The following is a 24,899-nucleotide window of genomic DNA, read 5'->3' on the forward strand; positions in this document are numbered from 1 at the left end:
ATTTGGTCTATAAAATATCCAAACTGGGAGATATGTTCATCAGTTACTAAAAGCTCCGGTGGATTTCATCAAACATTTGATTACAGTGAAAAGACAATTCAGCTGTGGATGTGGAGGAAGTTACTTCACGTGCATCAGCATTTTAATTGTATAAGATGTTTGTTTCATTTTATCATGCACAGAGATTAAAACTGTGGAAAAATAGAATGATATAAAACAGAGCACAAAAACTGGCTTTGTGCAGGTTTGGGGATTCGGCTTTGTTAATGAGCTACAGACTAAAACCTGCTGCAGAGACTGGAACTAGTACAGGAAACATTAAGTCCACAGCATCAGTGGAGAACAGACCGGAAGGACAAATGACAAACTGACATGATGAATGTTAATATAATACTCACATTTATTGTAGCTTCTACTGCAACAATTTTTATGAAAACTTCTTCTTTTTAAACTCCCAACGAGTGGTTGGCAATTTCTTTACAATTACACCTGCAAAGTGCAGAGAGCCCTTTCAGTTAAGGGGCTTTGCTGAACCCCCACATCACTTCGGAGTTCAGTGTGGGAGAATCTCAGCCATCAGGTTTTTCTTCTTTCCTGTTGGAAAACACTAATTATGAGCTGATTCATTGTTACATAAAATAGAACCAAGCCAATTGATGTGTGCATTCATCCATTTACATTCATGTCTTATGTATGATAAGTTTTCAGAATGACAGAGTCTCTGCAGCTTTTCTGCTTCGTCAGGGCGGGTAAAAAGAGAGAGGACATGATGTGAACCTCCATCTCTATTCACTCCTTATGTCTCTTACTCACTCTCTCTCTCTCTCTCTCTCTTTCCCGTTTGCTGGCTGTGTGCAGTGAATTGAAATGGGAGAACCATTAAGGGCAGGAGGAGACAGCGGGAGGACAGGGAGAGAGGGAGGGGGTGGACAGAGCTTGTAAAGGAGGGCGTCTGACAGAGATGGAGGTATTTATAGGTGGAGAGACGAGGAGATAGAACGACAGCGAGCGAGAGAGAGAGAGAGAGAGAGAGACGAGAAAGGGAGGCTGAGATCTGAAGAGGATCCAGACACAATAGGAAGCAAAGGAAGACAAAGAGGAGGAGACCATGCTGAGGAGGAAGAGGAGCGTGTCGTTTGGAGGCTTCGGATGGTGAGTGTGTGTGTGTGTGTTTGTGTGTGTGTGTTCGTTCGGTAATAAATGGCTGAATGAGCTCATCATCCATCTTACTCACACTTTCTGTGGGGTTTTTATTTGTTTCCCATCTGAGCTGCACTCATGTGACATCATGGGGACATCAGACACCCCCATTAAAAACAAAGTGTCCCACCGGCTTTGGTCGAACAGGCTGCAGTTTAAATGGGAATTCTTTCAACTGGCTTTGGTTGAAAACTTTCTTGGCTTCGCTGCTGTTGTTGGTGTTTGGTCCATTTACTCCCTGTTGTCTCAGTTTGTTTCCAGTTGACTGATGCTGAACAAAATCCTTTTTTCTGCTGCAGTTAATAAGCAACTTTCACGTTTCTCAGACACCCAGTGTGATCTCATCCATTTCAGAACCTTACAAAAATCGTCCTAATGAACAGCTTAAACCAGGTTTCAGTGCTTTTTAGAAGACATAAAAGACATTAAGGCTTGATGCCAAAGGAACCAGGTTTTCAAAGGATTCAAATAAAAAATTAGCTGAAACAGAATGAATGACAGTGGCAGTGAAGAAGAGTCTGCAGGCTCAAACCTGCTTCATGCAGAGGACCACACTCAGTTACCCACAATGCTTTGAGTTTTTACCTTTTCACGCTGCTCAAGTCAAACCAATAAACAAACGAGCTTGTCTTCTTACTTTGACTGAACAGAGTGAAGGCAGGTCCTGGCAACATGTATATACACCCACCGATCACTTTATTAGGGACCTGTTGGTACTAGGTTGAACCCTTTTTGCTCAGATCTGCCTTAATCCTTTCTGGTGCTGGAAATGTTCGTCAGATATTGTGGGCAATATTGACATGAAAGCATCATGATGTTCGTCATTTGGTAGATGCTTTCATCCAAAGTGACTTACAAGTAAAGTACCAGGCAGCAGAAAGTCTAAGTGGAATTAAGCTATGAGAGTTAGAAACATCCCCCTGCCAGGATACTTTGAAGGTTCGTCCAGATAAGTAAGACCGAAGCCAAATTTGTGTCTCTGTAGTTGTGGTGGCTCTTCATCATTGGCATGCTTCTTGTGTCCAGGGGTTTCAAAGGTCCAGGGGCTTTAGGTCTTTACGCAGTAATTCATCCATCGGAAACCAACTGCTTATCACCATCTGACTGGTAGGAAGAGGCACAAGTGGGGCCCTATGACGTTCCAGTCCCTCACAACTGTCCTTCAGTCCTGTCCTTTAGTTCTGTCCTTTAGTCCTGTCCTCTAATGCTGTCTCTAATGCTGTCTCTTAGTCCAGTCTCTTAGTCCAGTCCTTTAGTCCTGTCCTTGGGTAACAGTCAGGTCTTGACATGATTCCCTCTGGATGGATCCAGGTTTACATGTAGCTACAGAAACAAAGAGAGATGGTCATCAGAAAAAAAAACATGACCCTCATCACGTCCTAACCCTGTTACATAAATGCCATATTTCCTTTTTTGACTAAAACTGGACACTGTCCCCACACAAACAGCAAGAACAACAACTGTAACTTTTTACAAATGAAAATAATCCTTTTATTGGCTGCAGCGTGAGTCTGTTGTAGTGTTTGTCTCTTCTGACGAACTGACACCTTAAACCTGACAATGATGTTTTCAGGTAGAAAAATCTGTGGATGTGATGTTGACGGCTGGACAGGAAGGAAACGACGGACAGAGGGAGGAAATGTCAAATCACTGATGTGTGTGTCGTTTTGCCTCAGTAAATCTCACTCGGCCTGTCAACCTCTGTGTGACCAGAATACACAACCGGCTGTGGAAACTCTTGCACAAGCCTCTTTTCAATCATTCACTCTTTACTTTTTCCAATCTCTACCTCTTCTCCCCGTCCTCTTCTCCTCGTCTCCTCTTCTTTCTTTTGTACCTTGCTGTTTCCTTTAACAACTCCTCTCCTTCCTCGTTCCTTTGTCTTTTTATATCATCTAACGCTCCCTTCACTCCTACATTCCTTCTCCCTTTTTCTACATTTCAGTGCCTTTTCTCTTTCCTTTCCTTTATAATTTCCTTGTTTGCTTCTTCAACTTATTTTCTTCTATATATCTTTTATACAGTTTTATTTTCATTTTTATTTCCTCCGGTCCATTCTATGTTGTTTCCTTCTGCACGTCCTTGTCACAGACTTTCCTTGTTTTCCTCTGAACATCCTCATTTCTTTCAGTTTCTCCTTGTTTCCCTCAGCACCTTCTCATCTACTCTCTGTTGTTCTTTTACTCTCCTCATTAAAAAAAACAGATGGCACACGGGTTATAGTTTAATTGCTGCAGTTTCTTCGTCTTCCCGTTGTATTTCCAGCATTTAGACTGAGCCAACTAATAGAGTTGCAGATCTGAATAATGCAGGAGCAGCTTCAGGGCAGCTGCAGGAAGAGTTTATATTAAACCCTCAAACACTATGCAACTTCATTGTTCCCACGTTCATATGAGCTCCTCGTTATCACATTAATTCAACATCTCTGGATTAAATCGCAACAGGAAATGTTAACTCCTGGCTCTAAAGCTGATATTATTGTTTTTAAGATAAAATGTTTTCTTTTACATATTTTCATGCCTGGTGTTCTGTATAAACTGGTCATGAAATGTGATCTGATCTTTACCAAAGTCACATTTTTTACTGAGGGACAGTGAAAACAAGCAAATATCACAGGAGAAACTGGACCTGGATCTAAATGGTTTATTAGAATTTAAAGGGACTGATTTTCAGTTCTACTTGAAACACAAAGTTAGGTTTGGATACGAAAAGGTTAAAAAAAAAATTTACATTTGAAACTGTTGCCTTGTCAGATCAATTTATATTAATTCATATAAATATCTCAGTTATTAACAGTGATGATTGCAACACGCCTGAAGTTTGTCAAAGTCCACCTTGACACTGTGCAACCCTACTGGGAGAATGCATGAGGAAATGAAGGTTGGGGAGAACACAGCAAGATGCATGGTGTAAAAAACAAACACGAAAACATCATCCCGACCATGGAGTGCAGTGGAAGGAGCAGCATGTTGGGAGCTGCTTTGCTGCCTCTGGACCTGGACCACTTGGCACATGGAGGGAAAATGAACCCAATGTCTGTCTGCAAGATGAAGCTCATAAGAAGCAGGTGATGCAGCAGCACAGTGAAGTAAATCTACTACACAATGACTTCAGAGTCCACCTTTTGGAGTGGACCAGTCAGAGCCCACACTCCAACCCAACAGACATGTTGTGGAATGAGCTCAAGAGACGTTCGCACCAGACCTCCTAAGAAAAAGGTTCAACCAGTTATTAAAACTTTTTTAACAATCACAGTGTATTTAATGGCTTTGTGAAACATGACGGTTTAGAAATGTTGTGTTGGTTGATATTTCTAACTTTGATTAACAACTGATCAAATTTTAAAACCAAGGAATTGTAAACAGCACCTTTACTTTTTCTTGCGACTGGATTTGTATCCTTACAAATGTCCTCACAGGGATGAGCAAAGTGGTATCGATTCATTGGCTTGTGGCCTGGTGCCTTTTTAGGACGTCTCAGCTTTGTCAGGCTCGGTCACACTTGATTGGCTCAGAATCAAAGGCGGATGTTTGCATGTTATGATGGATTCAATGATGCAGCAAACAGTTTCCAGAACACGATGATCAATGTGGACTTGGACTGTGTGTGTGTGTCCACCTGCAGCTACCACGTTCCCACAACAACTGTGGCCGGACCACCCCAGGCACCACTGGACAACCTTCTGGTCCCAGAACTAATTTCAAGAAAGAAACACATCAATCAAGGAAATAAAGAGGGAGCTGAGAGCAGTGTTTGCAGTAATGGCTGAATTGGGCTGATGCAGCTCAGCTCAGATCCTCAGCCTCGATCTTCACACACAAATAGTTATAGCATTGATTTTGACTGTCCTGGCAACACAGTGGTGGTGGAGTGGTTAATGCTGCTGCCTCACAGCAAGAAGGTCCCCAGTTTGAATCCCTGCAGGCTGTGGCCTTTCTGTTTGGAGTTAGCATGTGTAGGTCTCCTCCCTCAGTCCAAAGACATGCACCTATGTAGGTGTAAGTGTGTGTGAATGGTCGTCTGTCTGTGTATGTCTCTGTGTTGTCCCTGAAAGAGACTGGACAGTTATGTATGTCAAATGTCAGTTTTACTTGTTTACATTTGCTAAACAGAAACTAGAACTCGAACCTTAAACTTCGGAGCCCATTTCTTCATTTCAGAAACATATTATAAATCGTTACACGTTACAAATCTGACATGGGAAGAAACGGGTGAAAGTTTCCAGCAGCGTAGACGCACAGTTTGAGGAGATGACAAAAATAGTTTTTCAAAGACGATGATCTCAGAGGAGGAAGATTCTGATGGCTCAGACACATTGAAACTGATTCTCGACTGGTCCCCATTTTTATTTTTGACTGTGTTTCATGTGTTCATCAGTCCACAGCTTTTCTCAGCTCTGAGTCACTAGTCCTCTGCTGATTCACCCCCCCCCCCCCCCCATAACCTTCACCTTATTCACGTTAATTAGGTAGAGATTTATTTGTCCCAGCAGAATCTTTCAGCTGAACCCAGTCCACCTAATTTAACTGTGGAACCATGTGTCCTCACAAACAGAAGTGGAGACGTGGGTTTGTGTGTGTGTGTGGGCATTTTTAGCAGCACCGTTGTGTTATTCATGACCTGTGGGAGCTGAGTTTTCTCTGAGCCATCAGACATACTGGCTTTTAACGCTAAGGTGGATCACTCTGTGGTGCTGTTAGAGGTGCAGTGGCAGAAGACGGGTGGGATGAAGGAACTGGTTTAGAGCTTATTGTCACCAATAGCCTGGTCGTGTTCATCAAGGGGGGGCTGCAAGACTTTGTGTGTTCTCTCAAAGTGCAGGACTGTGAGCTCTGAGTGCCACCGTACTGAAATAATAATCACTTTTTCTGTTGAACAGACAAAAAAAATCAGACCTGTGTGAGGGACTGTGACCTTCCTCACATTGATACATGAAACTAACAGAAATGTCAAGAGCTAAACCTCCAATGTGTGGATTTGTTTTCTACTGGATGGAATTTTATTCATTTCCCTTTGTCTCCAAATTTCTTTGAAATTGTGGTGAAATTTGCTCCGATTTGATGAAAATGTATAGAATTGTATTTTTTGTCCTTATAATAATGACATTCTGAAAGACAGTGTAAAGTAAAAGCAAAATAATTAGTCAGATCAGCAGAATATTTGTTTTAAGATTTAGTAGAAGTTTGGTAAAAACTGTGCTGAAATAGTTAACAGTCTGTCATATTCAATAATCAGTAAATCAGTAATGTGTGCAGATGTAAATCTAATCTAATGTGTTAACAGCAGCTCTCTCTCTGTTTCTGCAGGGTTGATAAGTCCACAGTCAGCGCTCTGAGAGCTCGGTGAGTAACAACACTGACCTGATGGGAATGAATCATGTAAAACATTCCCGTCATGTGTGAGGGGAGGATGGCAAAGATCCGTGTTTACGACTTGTGAGTGCTCGTGTCATCGACAGCTCAGAGCAGCAGCTGTCAGTGTGCTGCTGCTTCACACTGCTTCTTAACTGGTGAAGCAACAACGCTAAACACACACACACACACACACACACACATCATTCTGGATCTTGTTTCTTTGTGTGGATGCAGAAACAAACTGCCTAGTTTTCAAAGATGTTCCTGAGTCCATGTTTTTAGTGCAGTGCTGCCCGACGACCCAAAGATCACCTTCATTCAGCATTAGGTTTTTGATCTTGTCCCTTGTGATTTCTCTGGATTCTCTGGACTTTTAAATAACAATATGAAGTTTAAAGCACATTTTTTACTTTTTTTAATCTGCTTTTCAAATCCAGTCATGACACTGACCTGTTGCTCATCCACCAGTACAGATGCTGTGTCATACTGAGTGTGTGAATTGGTCCAGTCTAGATGTTCACTGTAGCTACAGCAGCACAGTTGGATGCAGAAAGAGCATCAGAAAAGTCTCTTTACAGGTTGTCAACAGTTTTGTGTTCAGGGCATCTGAAGAGGTGCAACTAGTTTAGTGCAAGTTTGTTGTTGATGCTTTGTTGGAAACCTGTGTGTGTGTGTGTGTGTGTGTGTGTGTTTGCAGCACAGGTGTGTTCTACCCAACCAAAGTTAAAGAGCTGGGCTGTGAGCACTTCATAGAAACACAATTATAATAAAGACCCAGATGATTATTTTGGTCTAACAACTGCATTGACACAATTCAAGTCTCTGTATTGAGCTTCAGAGGTCGTCTTGTCCAGAGGCTTCAGACACATCCTGTTGTCATCCTGCTGTGGACTGAGTACTGAGTCTCTACGTGTGTGATTATCCTGGAAACCTGCAGCACATCTGTGCATCTTCTGAGTGGTGTTTTTACTGAGGAGCAGTGTGACAATTAGCATTTTGTTATGTCAGTACTTTGATTTATACTGAACAGTGGTTAGTGCTGCTGCATCACAGCTAGAAGGTCCCCGGTTTGAATCCTCATCCAGCTGCAGTCTTTCTGTGTGGAGTTTGCAGATTCCTCCCTCAGTCCAAAGACATGCACGTTAGGTTAACTGGTTAATTGGTCTGTCTGTGAGACAGAGACAGTCCAGAGTGGACCCCCATCCTCACGTCCCATGACAGCTGGGATACACTCCAGCTCCCTAAGAGCCTGAACTGTTTAGGTGGTTACAAATAATGGACAGATGGATGGACATCAAATGTAGAGAATTGTAAGTCCACTGGACAAACTGAGGATGATAAATGTTGAAAGTTGTGCACAGACCTTTCTCATAAAAGAAAACTGAGCTAACGAAATGTTACAACCTGTGCTCCTGCATCTACAGAGCTGATGGTGAATGTCCACAGAAACTCTCCAGATGTGCTCAGTCTGTAGGCAGCTAAATATTGTTACCAGGTGTTTGACCGTTATCCCCTTTGATTCTGGCACCAAGCAACAAGGTGGTGTTTGCCTCCAATTGTTCATAGTTTTGCCTCCAGCTAACGCTGTGACATACTCACATGAACTGATCTATGATTCCTTTACATCAGAGAGGAAACTGACGGTGTAAATCAGTATGACTGTCATTGGCTGTCATCTCATCAGAGGACATAAACAGGTAAGTCTGCAACAGATTTGCAGCCCGTTGTTTCACCGCAGTTTCCCAAGACGTCCGCCCCCTGGTGGACAGACTTTAATCTTCCGGACGAGTGTGAGCGTCTGAGCAGTGATGCTTGTGTTGCGGCTGCCTCGACCCAACTCCCACATTCCTGCACAGTGTAGAAATAAAAACCATAACTGTCAGTAGCAGCAGGATCCATCCCTTCAGTCTCGTGGTTTTACTTTCAGTCCTCTTTCTCTCTTTTCCTCTTGGTCTTCCTGTTTTCCTCCATCTGCCTCCCCCTGTCTCTCTCTCCCTCTAAGTGATTAAGGCGCTATAATCCTGATGGTCCTCATATTATGGGGGGTGGAGATAAATGGAGAGAGGGAGAGAGGAGAGCTGGTGTTTTAGATTTGTGGGAGATGCTCAGTAACCGACAGAAACACGACAATGCCGCACGTCCACTGGTGAGTCTGGCATTTCCCCTCATCCTCCATCTGTGTGTGCATGTGTGTGTATGTGTGTAGACTTTCTATTGAGGACAAAATGCAAGTCTCCATAATGCAAATCATTACATTATATGGAGATAGTTTGGTTTATGATTATGGTTACAGTTAAAGCAAATCGTGTTTGTGTTTAAGCTTTGAGTACATCTCCAAGAAAAGGGCAGAATTAAGTGTGTGTGTGTGTGTGTGTGTGTGAGACTGTGTGCCTGCTGCAATGTTTCCTAAATTTTACTCAAAATTATTTCTAATGCATTTACATTCAATTTTGATCTAACTGCTGACGTCTTCAAGTGTTTTTATTTATTTCAAAGACAACATCAGGTTGCATATTTGTATTTTTTGTCTGTACGTTCTGTGTGTGTGGCTCTACATGTAAACACCAGCTTCAGCCACACAAACACAGGGAGGATGTGTCAATGTGTCGGTCTGCAGAAGGTTTTACTCTAACATGTAAAGAATCACAGCAGTGATGTGACATCTGCACAGCAATGTGCTCACATCACTTCATGATTCTGGTTTTAATCGAGGGTGGAACATTGAAATGACACATTTTGGAAGAAACATTTAAAATAATGCACAGATTTCTGCGTACAATCCCTCACACAAACAAAAGTGTGTTATTATTTCTGCAGCTCCACATTAGTCAGATCACATTTCCCCAAAAAGCATTAAGCCTTGAGTAAGTGTGTGTGTGTGTGTGTGTGTGTGTGTGTGTGTGTGTGTGTGCAGCTAAAGGGCAGACGGTCCGTCTGTCTAGAAACAGAAGCCAGCGTCTCTCGTCCGCCTGCTGCTGTTTTTGACATCTCATTTCGTTCTTACGTTGTTGTTGACGGCACTGACTCATTTACCACCTAATTAATATAATTAAGCTCCCACCCCCCAAAAGAAAAAGGGAAAGCTGAACACTGTGTGGCTGCAGAGGGGGGGTCCCTGCAGGCTGAGGAAAAAAAACGATTTCTAAAGAAATCAGTTAAAGTCACAGATTCACGATTGTTTGTGCATTGGAAGTAACTGGTGCTGAACCGGGGGGGGGAGGGAGGGAGGGAGGGGGGTCTAATGTTAACCACTGCAAGAGGTAACAATTTTCTTTGTTTGCTTTTCTGCTGTGGGATAAATTAAACCATAAAAAATGCAACATCTCCCAAATAAACCTACACTCGCTCTGGTTTTAGAATCTCCACAATAACCTGAACCTGCGGCGGCCGAGCGCAGATGAAACTGAATCTCACAGCTCTGGTTGGTAGGAGGTGTGTTGCATTGTGGGAATGTCCTGCAGAACTATTTGTCATCGGTATCATGTCAAAGTGTGTGTGTTAGTGTATGATGTTATGAGCCGTGACGTGCAGCTGGCAGCAGTGACAACGAGCAGCTGAAAGTCAAGTTTAAACTGTTTTTATTTTAACCTAAAGCTCAAGAGACACATATCACACACACACACATGCACACGCAAACACACACGTACACACACACAGCTGACCTTTTCTCTCCCAGCAGGTGTTGTGTATCCTCCTCTCGGTTCTTGTTGTCTCCTGCTGACCTTTTTGTTCATTCCTGGACGTCTTAAACCTTTACTCCGGGTCGGAATGACTCTGATCCTGTTCTGTGTTGTTGGATTGATAAACAGAAACTAATACCTGAGGACAGAAAGCATCGCCCTCAGTCTGATGCAGGTTCTCACCTAGAACGATTTGTTTGTGTGATACACACTCGGACATTAGGAAATCCTGAATTTACACTGGTTTCAAATTCCACTCTTGTTTTCTTTTCTGCTCATGTTTTTATGCAACATCCCTCCCATCTCTTTTTTTTGTGTCTCTTACACACACACACACACACACACACACACACAGTTAGACAAGGTCACCAACCTCCCTGTGTGTCCGCTGGCCTCTGGCTGTTCCACTTTTATCTCTTCTCAGTGAAAATGTCGGTTTGATGCAGCTAATTTGGATTCATAAGGGGAGGAGGATGAGGAGGATGAGGAGGAAGGACTTTTGGAGGGATAATGGGAGAGAAGCATTAGATGACATACAACTTTAAAGCTACTGTGCAGAGAACAGGTAGAGCAGGAAATGCAGGTAGCAAGTGCAGAGAAATGAGACTGAATGTTGTTTGTACCATCTGGAAAAAAACGATGAAGAGATACGTCCCACTGCTACAACATGAGCCACTGTTTAGAGGCTTCGGAGTTTGTCGGGAGGGAGGACATTCACACAGGAGACCATGGTTCAAGTCCAGTGCAAGACAACTGTTGATGCTGCACAAGTCATGTGAAATCAGTAATTGTTAACGGTGACATGATGTGAGGTTGAGGTACTGATTGTTAAGCAGGTAGCACAGTGCTGGATTTGTTAGCACTGCTGCCTCACAGCTTGTGTGGTATTTCCTCTGGGTACTTCTGTTTCGTCCTACAGTCCAAAGACATGACGGTTAGGTTAAGTGGTTAAGTATTCGTAGGTGTGAGTGTGAGTGTGATGTCTCTCTGTGTGTGTCCTGAGACTGAAGACCAGTCCAGGACTGTTTTACTAAACCTATCATCTTTATTAGAGCCTAACTCAAACCAAACTGCTGCATTTTAAGTTCAATTAAATAAATCCTGTGTTGTAAGACGGACACACACACACACACACACACACACACACACACAGGAAGGTGGGAGTTTTGTTCACCCAGTGTACAATTTATTACTAATTTACAGTGGACCAGACAAACCACTAGTGTATGTGTGAAAACTATATTAAAACTTAATAAAAATAAAACAAACTAAAAGCAAGTTACGCTTGAAGCAGACTAGTCCAACCAGTGTCAGGTTTCCATCAGGCCATAATCCACACCTGACCCCCTTAGGAGAAGCTTTATTACATCAGTTGCTAAACTTCTCTTTCTGCTCATTCCGAGTTGCAGAGTGAATTTTTAAGTGATCAAATTTTATAACTAAATAACATCCTATTTCTGAACCATTTTATCATTTATTTCGCACATTCATGTACTAACACTAAAGATTTGTCAGCAGATTTCTCCATTTTTACTGTGACAACTGTTTGAAACACTGAGCTGTTCTCAACACATCTGCTTCCTATTGACGCAGAACGTTTGGTTTCTCCACCACTGGGGGAAAAACTAAGCTTGGGCCTCTTACTACTGGGCAACTAACACCCGGACACCCAGAAGCCCCTACAAAGACAAACCACCTTCATTCGTGGTGCTGCTATTTTGACAAAAAGTTCATTGATCTGTATCAGATGTCGGCACAAACATCTTTATGCATTAAAGGAGGAGGATTTGTTAACAGACGTTCTACAGTTCTGTTATATCTACAACATGTGCAATGTGAATCTACAGTGGAGCAGAAAGAGTTTTTTGTCATGAAGTTGAATATTGAGTTCATACCAGTGACTGTTCACCTGTAAAATAAGAGTTTGGTGTGGTTTGTGCAGCCCACAGTAAAAGCTGGTGACTGTATGCGAACGCTCTGCTTAAATAGGACTTTAATCCAGAGCACTTTACAATGTTGCCTCCCATTCACTCACACACCGATGGCGGCGGCTGCCGTGTAAGGTGCCGCCTGACCCACCGGGAGCAACTTTGGGTTCAGTGTTTTTCCCGAGGATTATATTGAATCAATTTTATCTGCTCCACTTACAGAGCACAAACAGCTGACTGCCTGCTGGCAAAGAGTAGTCACAATCCAGATAGGACTCATCCGTAGTCCAAGTCACTAATATTCCTGTAGACTCAGCTGTGTTTAAATTTGAGTCAATAATCTTGAAATCTGGATGGTCTCACACGTCATCGGTGTTCAAGTCTGAATTAGAGGCCATTAGTGTTCGTGTCGTGGTAAAACTATGAGTCATGGATTTTCTAGTATGACTCAACAGGTTTCTTTTAAAACAGTTTCATAGCCTGAGTTCAAAATCTCCAGTTTATAAGATTCAAATCCAAATGTGATTCAGCCGTATTCCAGCGTGACTCATCGCTATTCAGGTCCGTGCAAAACCATCCTCACCTGTCCATGTTGAAACCACGAAACTCTAACAGCCAACTGATGACATGATGGGCTGCCGAATGCACACACAAACGTTTAATCCAGGTCAACGTTTTTGTGCCGAACACCTGAGGAAACCATGGCAACCTGGGTGAGCTGTATTTGCAGAATGGCCTGAGGGCGGAGGAAATGGATGGTCCTCCGGCTGCTCGGTGCAGATGATTACAGCATGTGTGTTTAATATGAAGCCATCCGCAGCTTCTGACAGACTGGGGCTCATGGATCTTGGGTGACAGATCTAATAATGATGTGTGGAGCTCCGATCAATCAGGGCACACAGGAGGTGTGTTGGGTTTTATTATGAAGTGTGTGAAAGGTGAAACAAAACCCCCATTATAGAAGTGATTTATGTGAGTATTTAGTCGCTGTGCCTCATTAATAAGCTTTCTGCAGAAATGGGAAATGATCTTAATGTTTTCTTGTTCCTCTTTCAGCAAACAGGAGCTCCTCACCAGCTCCAATGTTGCTGTGGCAGACTGCCCCCCCTCTCCCCCTCGCACCGCCCCCCCCACCATGAAGGTAGCGGACACATTTCGACTGTTTTCTTATGACTGTGTTGCCAGATTCCTTGCATCGGTTCATGGAGTTACGCTTTGCGTCAGTGCTTTGTTGCCATAGTTTAGCCTGCGTTTGTTTGCATTTTGGATGATGAGTTAAGGCCAAATTTGCTGCTAACATCTTTACTTCTTTGGTTTCTAAATGGATTTTCAGAGCTTTATTCTGGATGGTAAACAGAAACGTACTCTGAACAAGATGTTTCATGTCTTGTTGTTTAGATTAGACTGAGTTACGGGTTGGATTCTGAATACAAATTGCAGCACTCGAAGGCTGATCCTACTTTAATGTTTTTAATGAGCTGGACATTACAGCTGCTGCAACTGTCGATCACGTTGCTGAGTTTGATAAATACATTCACTGACCCCATTACTGTGTCTCATGCACCAAGCTCAAATTTGAGTCAAGGAGATAAGCCACCAAATAGCTGCAGTTCTACGTTCTCTGAGAGCTTTCAAACATCCAGAAACTTTGTATCGGGACAACATCAAGTTCAGCACCATCACATAATAATAATAATCCTACAGGTTCAAAAACTTTTGTCACCCACTAATGTGTAGATTGGATTGTTTTCCTTAGTAAACAAGGAAATAAATGTATTTTGGGTTTCATATGTTTAATTAGGTTCTGTCTCTAGTTTTAGGACTGATCATGTTTTGGTTCATAAGTTTTGAGCATCATCGTATATAAATATTCAAGGAAATGCATAAAATTACAAGCTGCTGCTTTCACCTCACAAGCTTTTTTAACTCCACCTCTCTCAAAAATATAGACGTTAACAACTTTCCCAAGCTGACAAAAGTAAACCATTCACGTAGAAAACCACCCAGTCTGGTAACACTTTTATTAGTCAGAAGAGACCTGTGGAGAACAAAGTAGGTCACATCAGAGTTACGCTGATGTATCGCAGTGTATAAATGTGATTAATATGATAGTGACGAAACTGAATTTATTGTTTTTGGCCCAAAAACTGAAAGAGTAAAGATAATGGATCATTTGAGGACCTTATTGCACCAGCGTCCGCCCCCCACCATCTGTAATTTATCATATTTTATTTTATTTCTCTTGTAAAGCACTTTGAGTTTTCCTGTGTATGAGAATAACATTGACAATGTTAACGCACATCTCTCTCTGTGTCTTTCTGCAGTCGGCTCATTTCTTCGACATGATGGAGAAAATGGAGGTAAGGATTTAATCCGAACTTCTGAAAAACAAGTCCAGCTCTAAAGCCTTTCACGTAACCACTGAAAGTGGAAAAGTATTAACTTTTTGTGGGATTGTTTTTCAGCTGAATTCATCCAATATTCATTTACCTTCAGGCAGAATAAAATGAGTTTGGCTGGTATGAGGTGAAACAGGACAGTCGTGCTAATGTGTGACAGAGCCAAACATCATGCTTCATCTTTGCTGACACTGTTTTCATCCTTCTTAACCTCTTGGCACCTTCTCAACACTGGTTATTATATAGGTTTCTATGGCCATGGACATGTCAGCCTCACCAGTCCTTCTACAGAAGAACAAATACACACAACACCATTCAAAACAATCGGCTGTTTTGTGACTTTGGTGGTTTGTCTCTCTGTTGTAATTGTATGTCTCACTGTAGTCATTTCTGTCTCCATATTTACGTATCTACTGTCTCTCAGTGGTTTTGTGTCTCTCTGTGGGGATATTTGTCTCTGTAGCAATTTGTGCCTTGTTGTAGTTAATTTGTGTCTCCGTAGTTGTTTTGTCTCTCAGTGTAGTCTTGTGTCTCTATGTAGTAGTTTTAAGTATCTGTGGTGGTTCTGTGTCCGTTCTTTGGTGATTTCCTTTCTCTTTGTTGTCGTTTGCGTCTCGTAGTTAATTAGTGTCTCCGTTGTGATTGGTGTGTCTTGTAGTCTTGTGTCTCCTTGTACTTAATTGTTTCACTCTGTAGTTAGTTTGCGTCTTTGTGGGGGATTTGTGTCTGTCTGTATCTTGTAGTTGAGTAGACCGTAAAACTAAAGAGCCTGTCATGGTTTGTCTCTGTTTGGGGGACCAGAGGGGCAAATCTGACTCCAGACTCGGTGAAAACAGATCAGTGATCAGTGGTCCAGTAGTCTAGTTTATTTTGACCCTCCTGTTGCTACAAAGACTCAGGACACATGTGGTGTCAAACAGACGAACCGATATGTTGTTTGATTAAATCACCGAGCAGCTGTTTCACGAAACTACTGAGACTCTCTATTTATGAGCTGAGAGCCACAGACTCGCCGATCGTTTAACACTGTCTTCTCTTCCTGCCGACGGTGCAGCAGGTGCCAGAAGCTGCAGAGATGAAGACAGTTCCTCAGAGACAGAAGGCACGTCTGTCCATCTGTCTGTCCCCATGTCCAGCCACTCACACACATTTGTTATTGCTTCATTTCATTCATTTAAATTAGTGCACAGTCAGAGGACAACCTGCAAGACTTCTTCTTAAGTGATGACCATGGATTTTATAGGTTTAAAAAACTCTGAGGAAGAAAGTGTTTGTGTATTTGTACCTTGTATTACCTATTTGTAGATGTCCTTTGTAATTAGATGTAATGCTAAAGCTAAAAATGTCTCCCAGGAAAGAAAATACTGTTTGAACAACATAAACTGAACCCAAACTCCAGCAGTGTGTATAGCATCATGTTCAGAATCATCACGTGTGTGTCTGTGTGTGTGTGCGTGTGTGTGTGTTCTGTTGTGTGCTTAACTTGTCTGTCTTTCTTTCAGGACGACTACATTCCTTACCCCAGGATCGAAGAGGTGAGACTGAACACCATCATGCACATGTCCGGAGCCCAGAGTGGCCAAAGAGAGAAAATATTACACATCGACACTATGTTTTTCTCCTTGACTTAGATTCTTGCTGCCTTGTACATCACTTGTAAGTCGCTTTGGATAAAATAGTCTGTTAAATGACTAAATGTAAATGTAAATGTTTAACTACATTCAGCTTCAACATGTGCACACGACACATTTCGTTCCCACATTTTGGTTAAATTGTGCACACGTGATCAGTGTATATAGAGAAACCAGCATCAATGAGTAAGTCAGGACTCATGATGATGATGATGATGATGATGATGGAACTAGATATCTAGAACCTCTTTCTGGTGTATGTACTAATCAATGTAGTACGACGTGTGTTCTGCAGGTGCTGGAGCGGGGGGCTCCGTACCCTCAGGTCATCCTGCCAGAATTCGGAGGTTACTGGATCGAGGACACCGAGGCTCCTCCTCCCTCTTCCTTGGAGAGCAAAGGGGAAGAGAAGGACGAGGGGGCAGGATGTGTGGAGAACACACCTCCAGTGGATTATGGCTACCAAGTGGAGGAGATCGTGGCTGCACGAGCATACAGGAAACACTTCTTAGGCAGGGTGAGGTTTGTGGTGGGGGTTCTCTAAGCTTCAGGTTGTTGGTGAGCGTGCAGCCTTGGTTTTGTGTGATGTTGAAGTGTCGGCTGGTGCATCGAGAATCAGTCTTTGACATGATGTACTGTCAGAGAGAGAGACCACGCTGACTGCTTGTTCAGCTCAGTGAATCGGTGCATGAGAAGAGACGCACTGTATTAACAGCAGCAGTACAACTCGTAGCTTCTTATCCAACACGCTGTTGATCAGGTCCAGGTCTTGCTCTTTCTTTTCCTCATTACTATGGAGGAACCTGCAGCACTACATGGTCAGCTGTCGTCTTCAGCACCACTAGTTCTTTGACATTGGCCTGGCAGTTAATCAGTGGCTCATTTGTCGAACTGAGGGTCAATCGGCAGGTTGCCTCATGTTGGTGGTTAAACTGAAGTGTTTCAGGTCAACACTGATGACTGTTTCTTTTTCTCAGGAACATTTAAATTTTTCATGCTCAGCCAGCAGCCTGGGAAACCTGCTGCTGTCTGTGAGACACGAACAGGAGAAGGAGCAGGAGTTCCTCCACATAATCATCAGGTACACACACAAAATCAAGTTCAGCACCATCACATTGATTCAAAGCCCTGAATTCAGCTGCCCCTTTAAATGAATTAAGAATCCTACTAGGTTGCACTAGGTTAAACCAACCTAGTCCAGTTACTTTAATCCCAATTTCATGTTCCAGTCCCTGTAATAAAATGTTGTGATCAATGGTATCGAAGGCAGCACTAAGATCTAACAGAACAAGTATAGAGATGAGTCCAGTATCTGAGGCCATGAGAAGATCGTTGGTGACTTTTACCAGTGCTGTTTCTGTACTATGATGAACTCTAAATCCTGACTGAAAGTCTTCATACAAATTATTCCTGTACAGATGGTCACATAATTGTTTTGCAACTACTTTTTCAATTATTTTAGAAATAAAGGGGAGATTAGATATTGGTCTGTAATTGGCTAAAACACCTGGGTCAAGACAGGGTTTTTTAAGTAGTGGTTTAATTACAGCTACCTTATAGGCCTGTGGTTTCTAAAGATAGATTGGTGATATCTAATATGAATGTATCTATGAAGCTTGCTTGAGCAGCTTAGTTGGAATAGGGTCTAGCAGACAGGTTGTTGGTTTAGATGAGGTAATAATTGAAGTTAGCTCAGAGAGATCTATGGGTAAAAAGCAGTCTAACAGGGAGTGGGGCCTTATCGATGACTCTAGCACTGCTGTACATGAAGATCTATCTGTAATTTTTGGGGGGAGGATCTGGTGAATTCTTTCTCTAATAGCTACAATTTTATTCATAAAGAAAGTCATGAAGCCATTGCTGCTCAGAGTTAAGGGAAAACTGGGTGCAAATCGGGTGCAAAACTTTGCAACCAATTTTGAAATGTCAAAAAAAATAATAATAATAATATTGTTTAAGGGTTAGGTTTGCATCCCTTATATAAACCGTGCAAAAGTTTGCATTTCCCTTAATAAGTTATTGAGGGGATGTACCGGTGGGATGGTGGATGTTCTGTATCTAAAGGACAAGGGCTGCACACCGAGGTTGCAGGTGTACGATGTTGAGGTTCAGGTTTTTGTGCGACACCACTGCCTGTAATCAGACCAGCTCAGAGAGCAGACAGAAGCTGCACAGGGTGCTGCACAACACTCTGGGGAAATAAATAAATGATTAAATATAATTTAAAAAAACAATATTGTGCTCACTTCTGTTTCCACCTGCTCTGACTGAGTCCCCAGAGGAGGAATGGAAGACTCATAAAGTTACAGGCAGAGGTTTGCAGAAGTAATCACAGTACTCGCACTCTGCATTATTTACCCAGTTTACCTTAGCTGAGGTCCTACAGAACTCGTAATGTTCTGTTTCACAGCGATGATTCCGACTAAGTTTCTGATAATAAACAAAGCGTTTTAAACACTGCTGAACTTAAAGCTGTAAGTAAAAGAATGTGGAACATACATTTACTTTCAGAAGTCATTAGAGATACGTAGTTTAAAAATGACAAAACCCTGGTATTTTGTTCATCCCTTTTTTATTGTACCTGCATCCTTTGCTGGTTTCCCATCAGGTATCTGAGCAGGTTCCGGACTCTGGTGTGAGATTCGTCTCGTTTGTTGTTTCAGGTCTCGGGTGAAAAGCCTCTACCACAGACTGTCGCTGTCAGAGCTGCCGGACATCCCCAGTGTACCAGAGTTAGCCAAGGTGTCACTCAAGTCACTTTAAATGTCTCAGCTGAAAATATAAAACACACCACATCTCAAACACTGGATTATTTTCCATTTCCTGGATATGTATCTGTTAGTTCTGTATTTACATAGTCAGAGACTTTTGCCTCGACTAATCTGAGAATAGATTTACAATCATCATTAAAAAAATAACAACAACTATATACATAGACTTTTTATACAGTGCAATTTGACTTGATTTGAATTTGAATTGACATAACTAAATAACAATGACAGTACAGTCAATGTACAGAATAAAATAGCCAAACTAAAGTAAAGTAAAACAGAAAGAAAAAAAAAAAACCTTTAGCTTGAAGAAGTGAGTAACCAAACTTAAAGAATTAGTTTTCTAGGGTTCCAGCTGCTGGAACAATGCAGATGTTGAACTCCATGTGTAGACCGGGCTTTGGTTTCTTCACAGACTCCTTTTAACTGTGTGTTGTTGTTGCTCCTAAAGCTGCTGTGTGATGAAGCAGCCGGCCTGCGGTTCAGTCCCGTCGTCTACCCAAAGGTGAGCTCAGAGAACATCAACACAACCGACAGCATCTCGATTGTTCTACTGAACGACAGGTCGTGAGACATCTTGTTGGACTGATTTCATCACACCTGTCTGTCCCTCTGTCATCAGGCGTCTCAGCTGATTGTAAACTACGACGAGCACGAGGTGAACAACACCTTCAAGTTTGGAGTCATTTACCAGAGATTTGGACAGGTACAAAATGTCTCTCTGTTTGACTCTGAACCTGTGACAGATGTTTTTGTTGTAGTGTGTAACTTAAGTTAGCGCTAAAACAGGACTCTAAATCTGTCCTCCAGTCTGTCCAGCCTTCCCTGTCCCTGCTCTGAGACAGCTTTACTTCACAGGCAGTTGTAGTTATCAAATTGAGTCACGATAAAAAAGAAAGTTACAAACCCCACTAATAAAGCACAAACACTTTAAAGGGTGAATATCACTGCTGCTGGTCCTGTTTAATGAGGCTTCCACTGCAGCTCCCCACTGTAAGATGAGTGTTATTCAAGATATGTGAATGAAACTTACACTGTGATGGACGTGTCATTTAGTATCGATATGAATAGATTCCATGTTGTCACCTGTCTGTCAGGTGTCTGAGGAGGAGCTGTTCAGGAACAACGAGGAGACGCCGGCCTTCACAGAGTTCCTGCAGCTGCTGGGGGACACAGTGGATCTGCAGGACTTCAAAGGGTGAGAAACATGCAGAGTACAGTCATGAATCTCAGGGCAGGTTTGTCTACATTTCAACCAACGTATCGATCAACACCACCTGACTCTGGAGGCCGTGGATATTTCAACGGTTACTGTATTATGCTGCTCTGTGCCGAATTGGTGGGAGGATTAAAAATGAGAGTGGGTTTTAAATTTGAGTTGACATTTCTATCACTTGACTGCTGTTGTACTCAAGTGATAGAAACATTTGTTATTGGATGCACGGCTCAATGCAGCTCCCAAGGTGGGACAGGGGAAACTACCTGGCCACTCCACTGGTCCCCTGAAGCTCCGCCCCTTTAATAAATAATAATTAGTTCATACAAGCTATACAGTCTTCTTCAATTAAGACATAAATTTAAAACCCAATGAGTAAATAAATAAATCATGAGTAAAATAAATATACACCCCTGCTGCCCACCGAGCGCTGGCTCACGCAGTGAAGGCAAATCCAGTCTCCACCTGTGGGGGCGGTAATGTGCCAAAAGGCAGTTTGCTGAAATGGAAAATGGTAAATGGTCGGCACTTACACACGATGGGGGAGCTGCTGTGCAGCTGGCCAACGCTCACCAGGAGCAACTACGTTGGTGTTCAGTGTCACTTCGACATGTGACCAGAGGAGCCAGGGATCAAACCAACCATTGCAAGATTGGTGGACAACCGCTCTACCTTCCTGCACCACAGTCGCCCCAAACAGAACTAAACTGGAAAGAAGCCACATTGCAAAAAAAAGCAAAGTGCATAATATCTTAATAATTTTGTGGATGTTTTTGCCAAAAGACACAGCAAGAGGCAAATTATGCTGTTCTAAAAGAATGTTGTTTTTAATTTATTAAAAAAAATAATTTCGACTTTTTGATTTTGAAAACACGCTCTTATTTAATTTTTATTAATGGATCATTAATTTGTTTTGTTCAGCCAAGGTGTTGAAACAGCTGCAGTAAATCAAGCTGTGTTGAAAATAATTAGAAAAGTGTGTTTGTGTGTTTCTCAAAATTGTGGTAAATGTGATGGATAATCTTTTTAATGATGATGAATCAAAGGGCTGCACTGAATCTGAGTTCACACAAAGAGGATTTTCACTGGCCCCATTTGGCCTCCAGGAACATTTTGTGATGGTGCCGCTGCTACGACTCCGCTACAAAACCGAAACACTGTGTCCTACACTCTGTGCGCTGATCGTACTCCACACGGAAATCGAGCAGCGTTTCACACAGAGTTCTTACATATGTGTAACAGGCTATAAATACATCTGGTGAGCAGATATTCTGCCGACCTTTAACATGGTATAACCTGGTGTACAGATGTATTTCTGCTAAGGACCATTTGTGTTTTTAGCTTCACAGACAGAGAATCAAGCACTGCAGCAAATAACCAGCTACTAAGAATCTGCAGAACCTGAACCCAAACAAACCAGGAAAGTACCTGTGATGCATGTAAATCTTGCCTGATGGCAAACACACAGACATTAATGAGTTTTTCCCTCAACTGATCTCATTGTGGTTTAAAGTTTGGGGGAACAGATCTTCTCCCTTTAAAGCTGGAAACAAACCTCCTGAACCCTGAACACTGGAGGATCTACGGTACAAATGTTTACACTTTTAAAAAAGTGGCACTTTTACAGGTGCTGTAACATGGTGTTATTCTGAGGACAAATCCAGCAGATTTCCCCGTATGGACTCCAGCTCCTGCTCCTCAGAGACACTTGGTTTACTGAACCTGAAATAAAAGTGCTAATAGTCTAATACTACTAACCGTCCTCGGTCTGTCTGCAGGTTTCGAGGGGGGCTGGATGTGTCCCACGGTCAGACAGGTTCTCAGTCTGTCTACACTCTCCACAGACAGAGGGAGATCATGTTCCACGTCTCCACCAAGCTGCCTTTCACTGAAGGAGACACACAGCAGGTGGGCAGTACAAAAACCAGCATGACACAGCGTTAGATAACACGAGTCAGCATGACACAACATGATGCTGTATAACATGGCGTCTCAGCAGCGGATGCAAAACGCATAACACAGTAGGGAAAGTAATGCATGTCCAGGAAGACAGCTGGACTCTGTGGTGCACAGTGGGTGAAGCTGTTTAGACGAACGAAGAGAAAAGAATGAAAAGGAAAAAGGAAAGTTGTTGCCCAGCCTGAGCTGGAGCTCTTTGTGCTTTAAGTGACTCAGATCTCAGTAGACTATGGAGCTGTTGACCCCTCAGCAGTTCACCACAGGCTCAGCTTTATGCAGCTGCTTTCACTCCCCATAGTTATTGATTATGCTGCAGATACAGTGGCAAAGGAAATTATGTGAACCTTTTGGAATTTCATGGTTTTCTGCATTAGTCATAAAATATGATCAGACCTTCTATCGGAGTCCAGAGTTTTAACAAATATAATGCCCCAAAAAAATCCTGATCTTTCATGTCTTTATTGAGAACAACCATGAAAAACTCATGGTGCTAGTGGGTAAAGTATGTGGACCCCTGAGTTAATGACCTCAAAAAAGCTAATTGGATTCAGGTGTTAGCACGGAGGCTTGTTAAGAAAATTAGTTTGGAAGTGTGGACTAGAGCTACTTTGACTGATAAAAACCTCCAAGCATTTTGAGTTTGCTCCGCACAAGAAGACTCCACTTACATGAGCCACAGCTCGGCAAAAAGAGCTTTCAGAGGATCCACGATCAAACCTTGTTGAGTTACATTAAGCTGGAAACACTTATAAAGTGATTTCAAAGACTTTAGAAATTCAGATCTACAAATGGAGACACTTTGGGACAACGAAGACTCATCATGAGTGACAGCCAAAGATTTGAAGGCATTATTGAATCTGATTACCATCTGTGATCGTGAGTCTACAGTACGTAAAACACTGAGCAAACATGGTCTGTGGCAGTGCTTGAAACAGGACGTTGTCGCTGCACAGTGGTATTAGCAAAATGTTTTGTGGACTGGAGAAACTAAGATTTAACTATTTGTAAAAAAACATGCAGCACTACATCTGGCATAAGAAGGGCACTGCACGTTATCATGAAAACATCATCCCGACCGTCACGTATGGAGGATTTGCTTTGTTGCATTAATGAATGAATGAATTCCCAAGTGTGTCAAAAAGTCTGCACATCAGCTGGAACCCTGATGCTACAGGACAATCACCAGAGCTAATCCTCAACACAGTTACTAGAGAAAAACAAAATCTGCCTTTTGGAGCAGCCAAGCCAGAGCCCAGACCTCAACCCAGTAGAGAGATGTTAGGGAATGACCTGAAGAGACCCATACTCACGAGACGTCCAAAGAATATGACAGAGCTAAAGCAGTTCCGCCGATAAGAATGGGCTAAAATTCCTCCTGAATGATGCTCAGGTCTGATCCACAGCTACAGGAAGCTCCTGGTTGGGGATATTTCTGCCAGGGGCTGGACAACCAGGGGTTCACTTACTTTTTCCACTACCATTTTGAATGTTGAATGAAGTGTGTTCAATAAAAACATGAAAGATCTAAATTTTCCGTGTTATTATTGTAGGCACGTAATAATATTGATTGCGATGATCAGATCACATTTAATTACACATTAATGCAAAAAAACCATAAAATTCCAGAAGGTTCACATACTTTTTCTTCCTACTGTAAATGCAGCACAGTTTAACGTAACCTAACAAGGAATAATAAGACAATACAAGGCTTTATCACGTAAAGCAGTGAGACATTAGGCGACGCATCAGGCTATAAGATGTGAATCATCCTTGTTTTTCTTCAGCTTCAGCGGAAACGTCACATAGGAAATGACATTGTAGCGGTGGTGTTTCAAGAAGAAGCCACACCTTTTGTCCCAGACATGATCGCCTCCAACTTCCTCCACGCGTTCATCCTGGTGCAGGTGGAGGAGCCGTGCTCTGACAACACCACCTATAAGGTAAAGCTGAGCCAAAACTTTGTTGGTTTTCAATGGAAAAATGCTGAAGCAATCTTTGAATCTGATTAGACCAAAAGGTTATTTACAACCAAACAGAATGAGCAGTTTGAAACCATGTTCCAGTGATGTATGTTCATTTGTCCATTTTTAGATGAACTTGATTTAACACTTAATGGCATCGTTTAGCGGTAAAACATCTTCTGACTGATTGACAGGTGTCCGTTACAGCACGAGAAGATGTACCACAGTTTGGCCCACCCCTCCCAAATCCATCCGTCTTTAAGAAGGTGAGATAGAGTTTTGTTCCTGTTTTTAGGTTAATTTCAACAGCACAGAAACGGTTAATAACTATTCAACTAATTTATATACACCTGCCTTTTTTTTCAGGGTCCAGAGTTCAGGGAGTTTCTTCTCACTAAACTTGTCAACTCAGAGCTGGCTTGTTACAAGAGCGAACGCTTTGCCCGACTGGAGGTAAACACACCTGGAGTTGGAGGTTATAGACAGTACAAACAGCAGTTGCTGCACTTTTAGCTTATGCTGATGAAAACCTAAGGTGGGTTTAAGAAAATACAATAAAATACAATATTGATTTTTCTTTTAAGTAAGTGTGAAGAGAAACTGATGAAATGTCCTGCTCTAACTAAACATGCTTCCTCTGGTGTTCTTGCCTCTGGTGTTCTTGCCTCTGGTGTTCTTGCCTCTGGTGTTCCACAGAGCACGATTTTAGGGCCTCTTTTGTTTCCTGTCATTCACACACCTTTGTCCACTGTTGGGTGGATGGAAACTGCAGCAGCATAACCAACTACCCTGGAGTTCAG

General features: G+C 42.3%; 1 protein-coding gene across 10 annotated transcripts in view; it reads left to right on the forward strand.

Moving 5' to 3' along the window:
- The first annotated feature begins 851 nt into the window (after positions 1-851).
- Positions 852-24,899, forward strand: part of LOC137108004 (rap1 GTPase-activating protein 2-like) — a 29,700-nt gene continuing 5,652 nt past the window's right edge. For 3 of the 10 annotated variants that reach the window (XR_010912123.1, XR_010912124.1, XM_067492250.1), the window contains exons 1-16: positions 855-1,152; positions 6,507-6,542; positions 13,219-13,303; positions 14,487-14,522; positions 15,616-15,663; positions 16,064-16,096; positions 16,488-16,709; positions 17,170-17,273; positions 18,856-18,934; positions 19,415-19,468; positions 19,586-19,669; positions 20,061-20,161; positions 21,958-22,087; positions 23,923-24,078; positions 24,294-24,365; positions 24,466-24,552. Coding sequence is in view for 7 of the 10 variants with exons in the window: in XM_067492250.1 (XP_067348351.1) it covers positions 1,109-1,152; positions 6,507-6,542; positions 13,219-13,303; positions 14,487-14,522; positions 15,616-15,663; positions 16,064-16,096; positions 16,488-16,709; positions 17,170-17,273; positions 18,856-18,934; positions 19,415-19,468; positions 19,586-19,669; positions 20,061-20,161; positions 21,958-22,087; positions 23,923-24,078; positions 24,294-24,365; positions 24,466-24,552 (1,371 nt within the window). In the remaining 3 variants the exon portion in view is untranslated. Of the gene's footprint in view, positions 1,153-6,506; positions 6,543-6,581; positions 8,701-13,218; positions 13,304-14,486; positions 14,523-15,615; positions 15,664-16,063; positions 16,097-16,487; positions 16,710-17,169; positions 17,274-18,855; positions 18,935-19,414; positions 19,469-19,585; positions 19,670-20,060; positions 20,162-21,957; positions 22,088-23,922; positions 24,079-24,293; positions 24,366-24,465; positions 24,553-24,899 lie in introns of those variants that run through there. The other 7 variants (XM_067492244.1, XM_067492245.1, XM_067492247.1 and 4 more) reach the window with 6 other exon arrangements.

The sequence above is a fragment of the Channa argus genome, chromosome 22 (assembly GCF_033026475.1).
Source record: "Channa argus isolate prfri chromosome 22, Channa argus male v1.0, whole genome shotgun sequence".
Taxonomy (NCBI): Eukaryota; Metazoa; Chordata; class Actinopteri; order Anabantiformes; family Channidae; genus Channa; species Channa argus.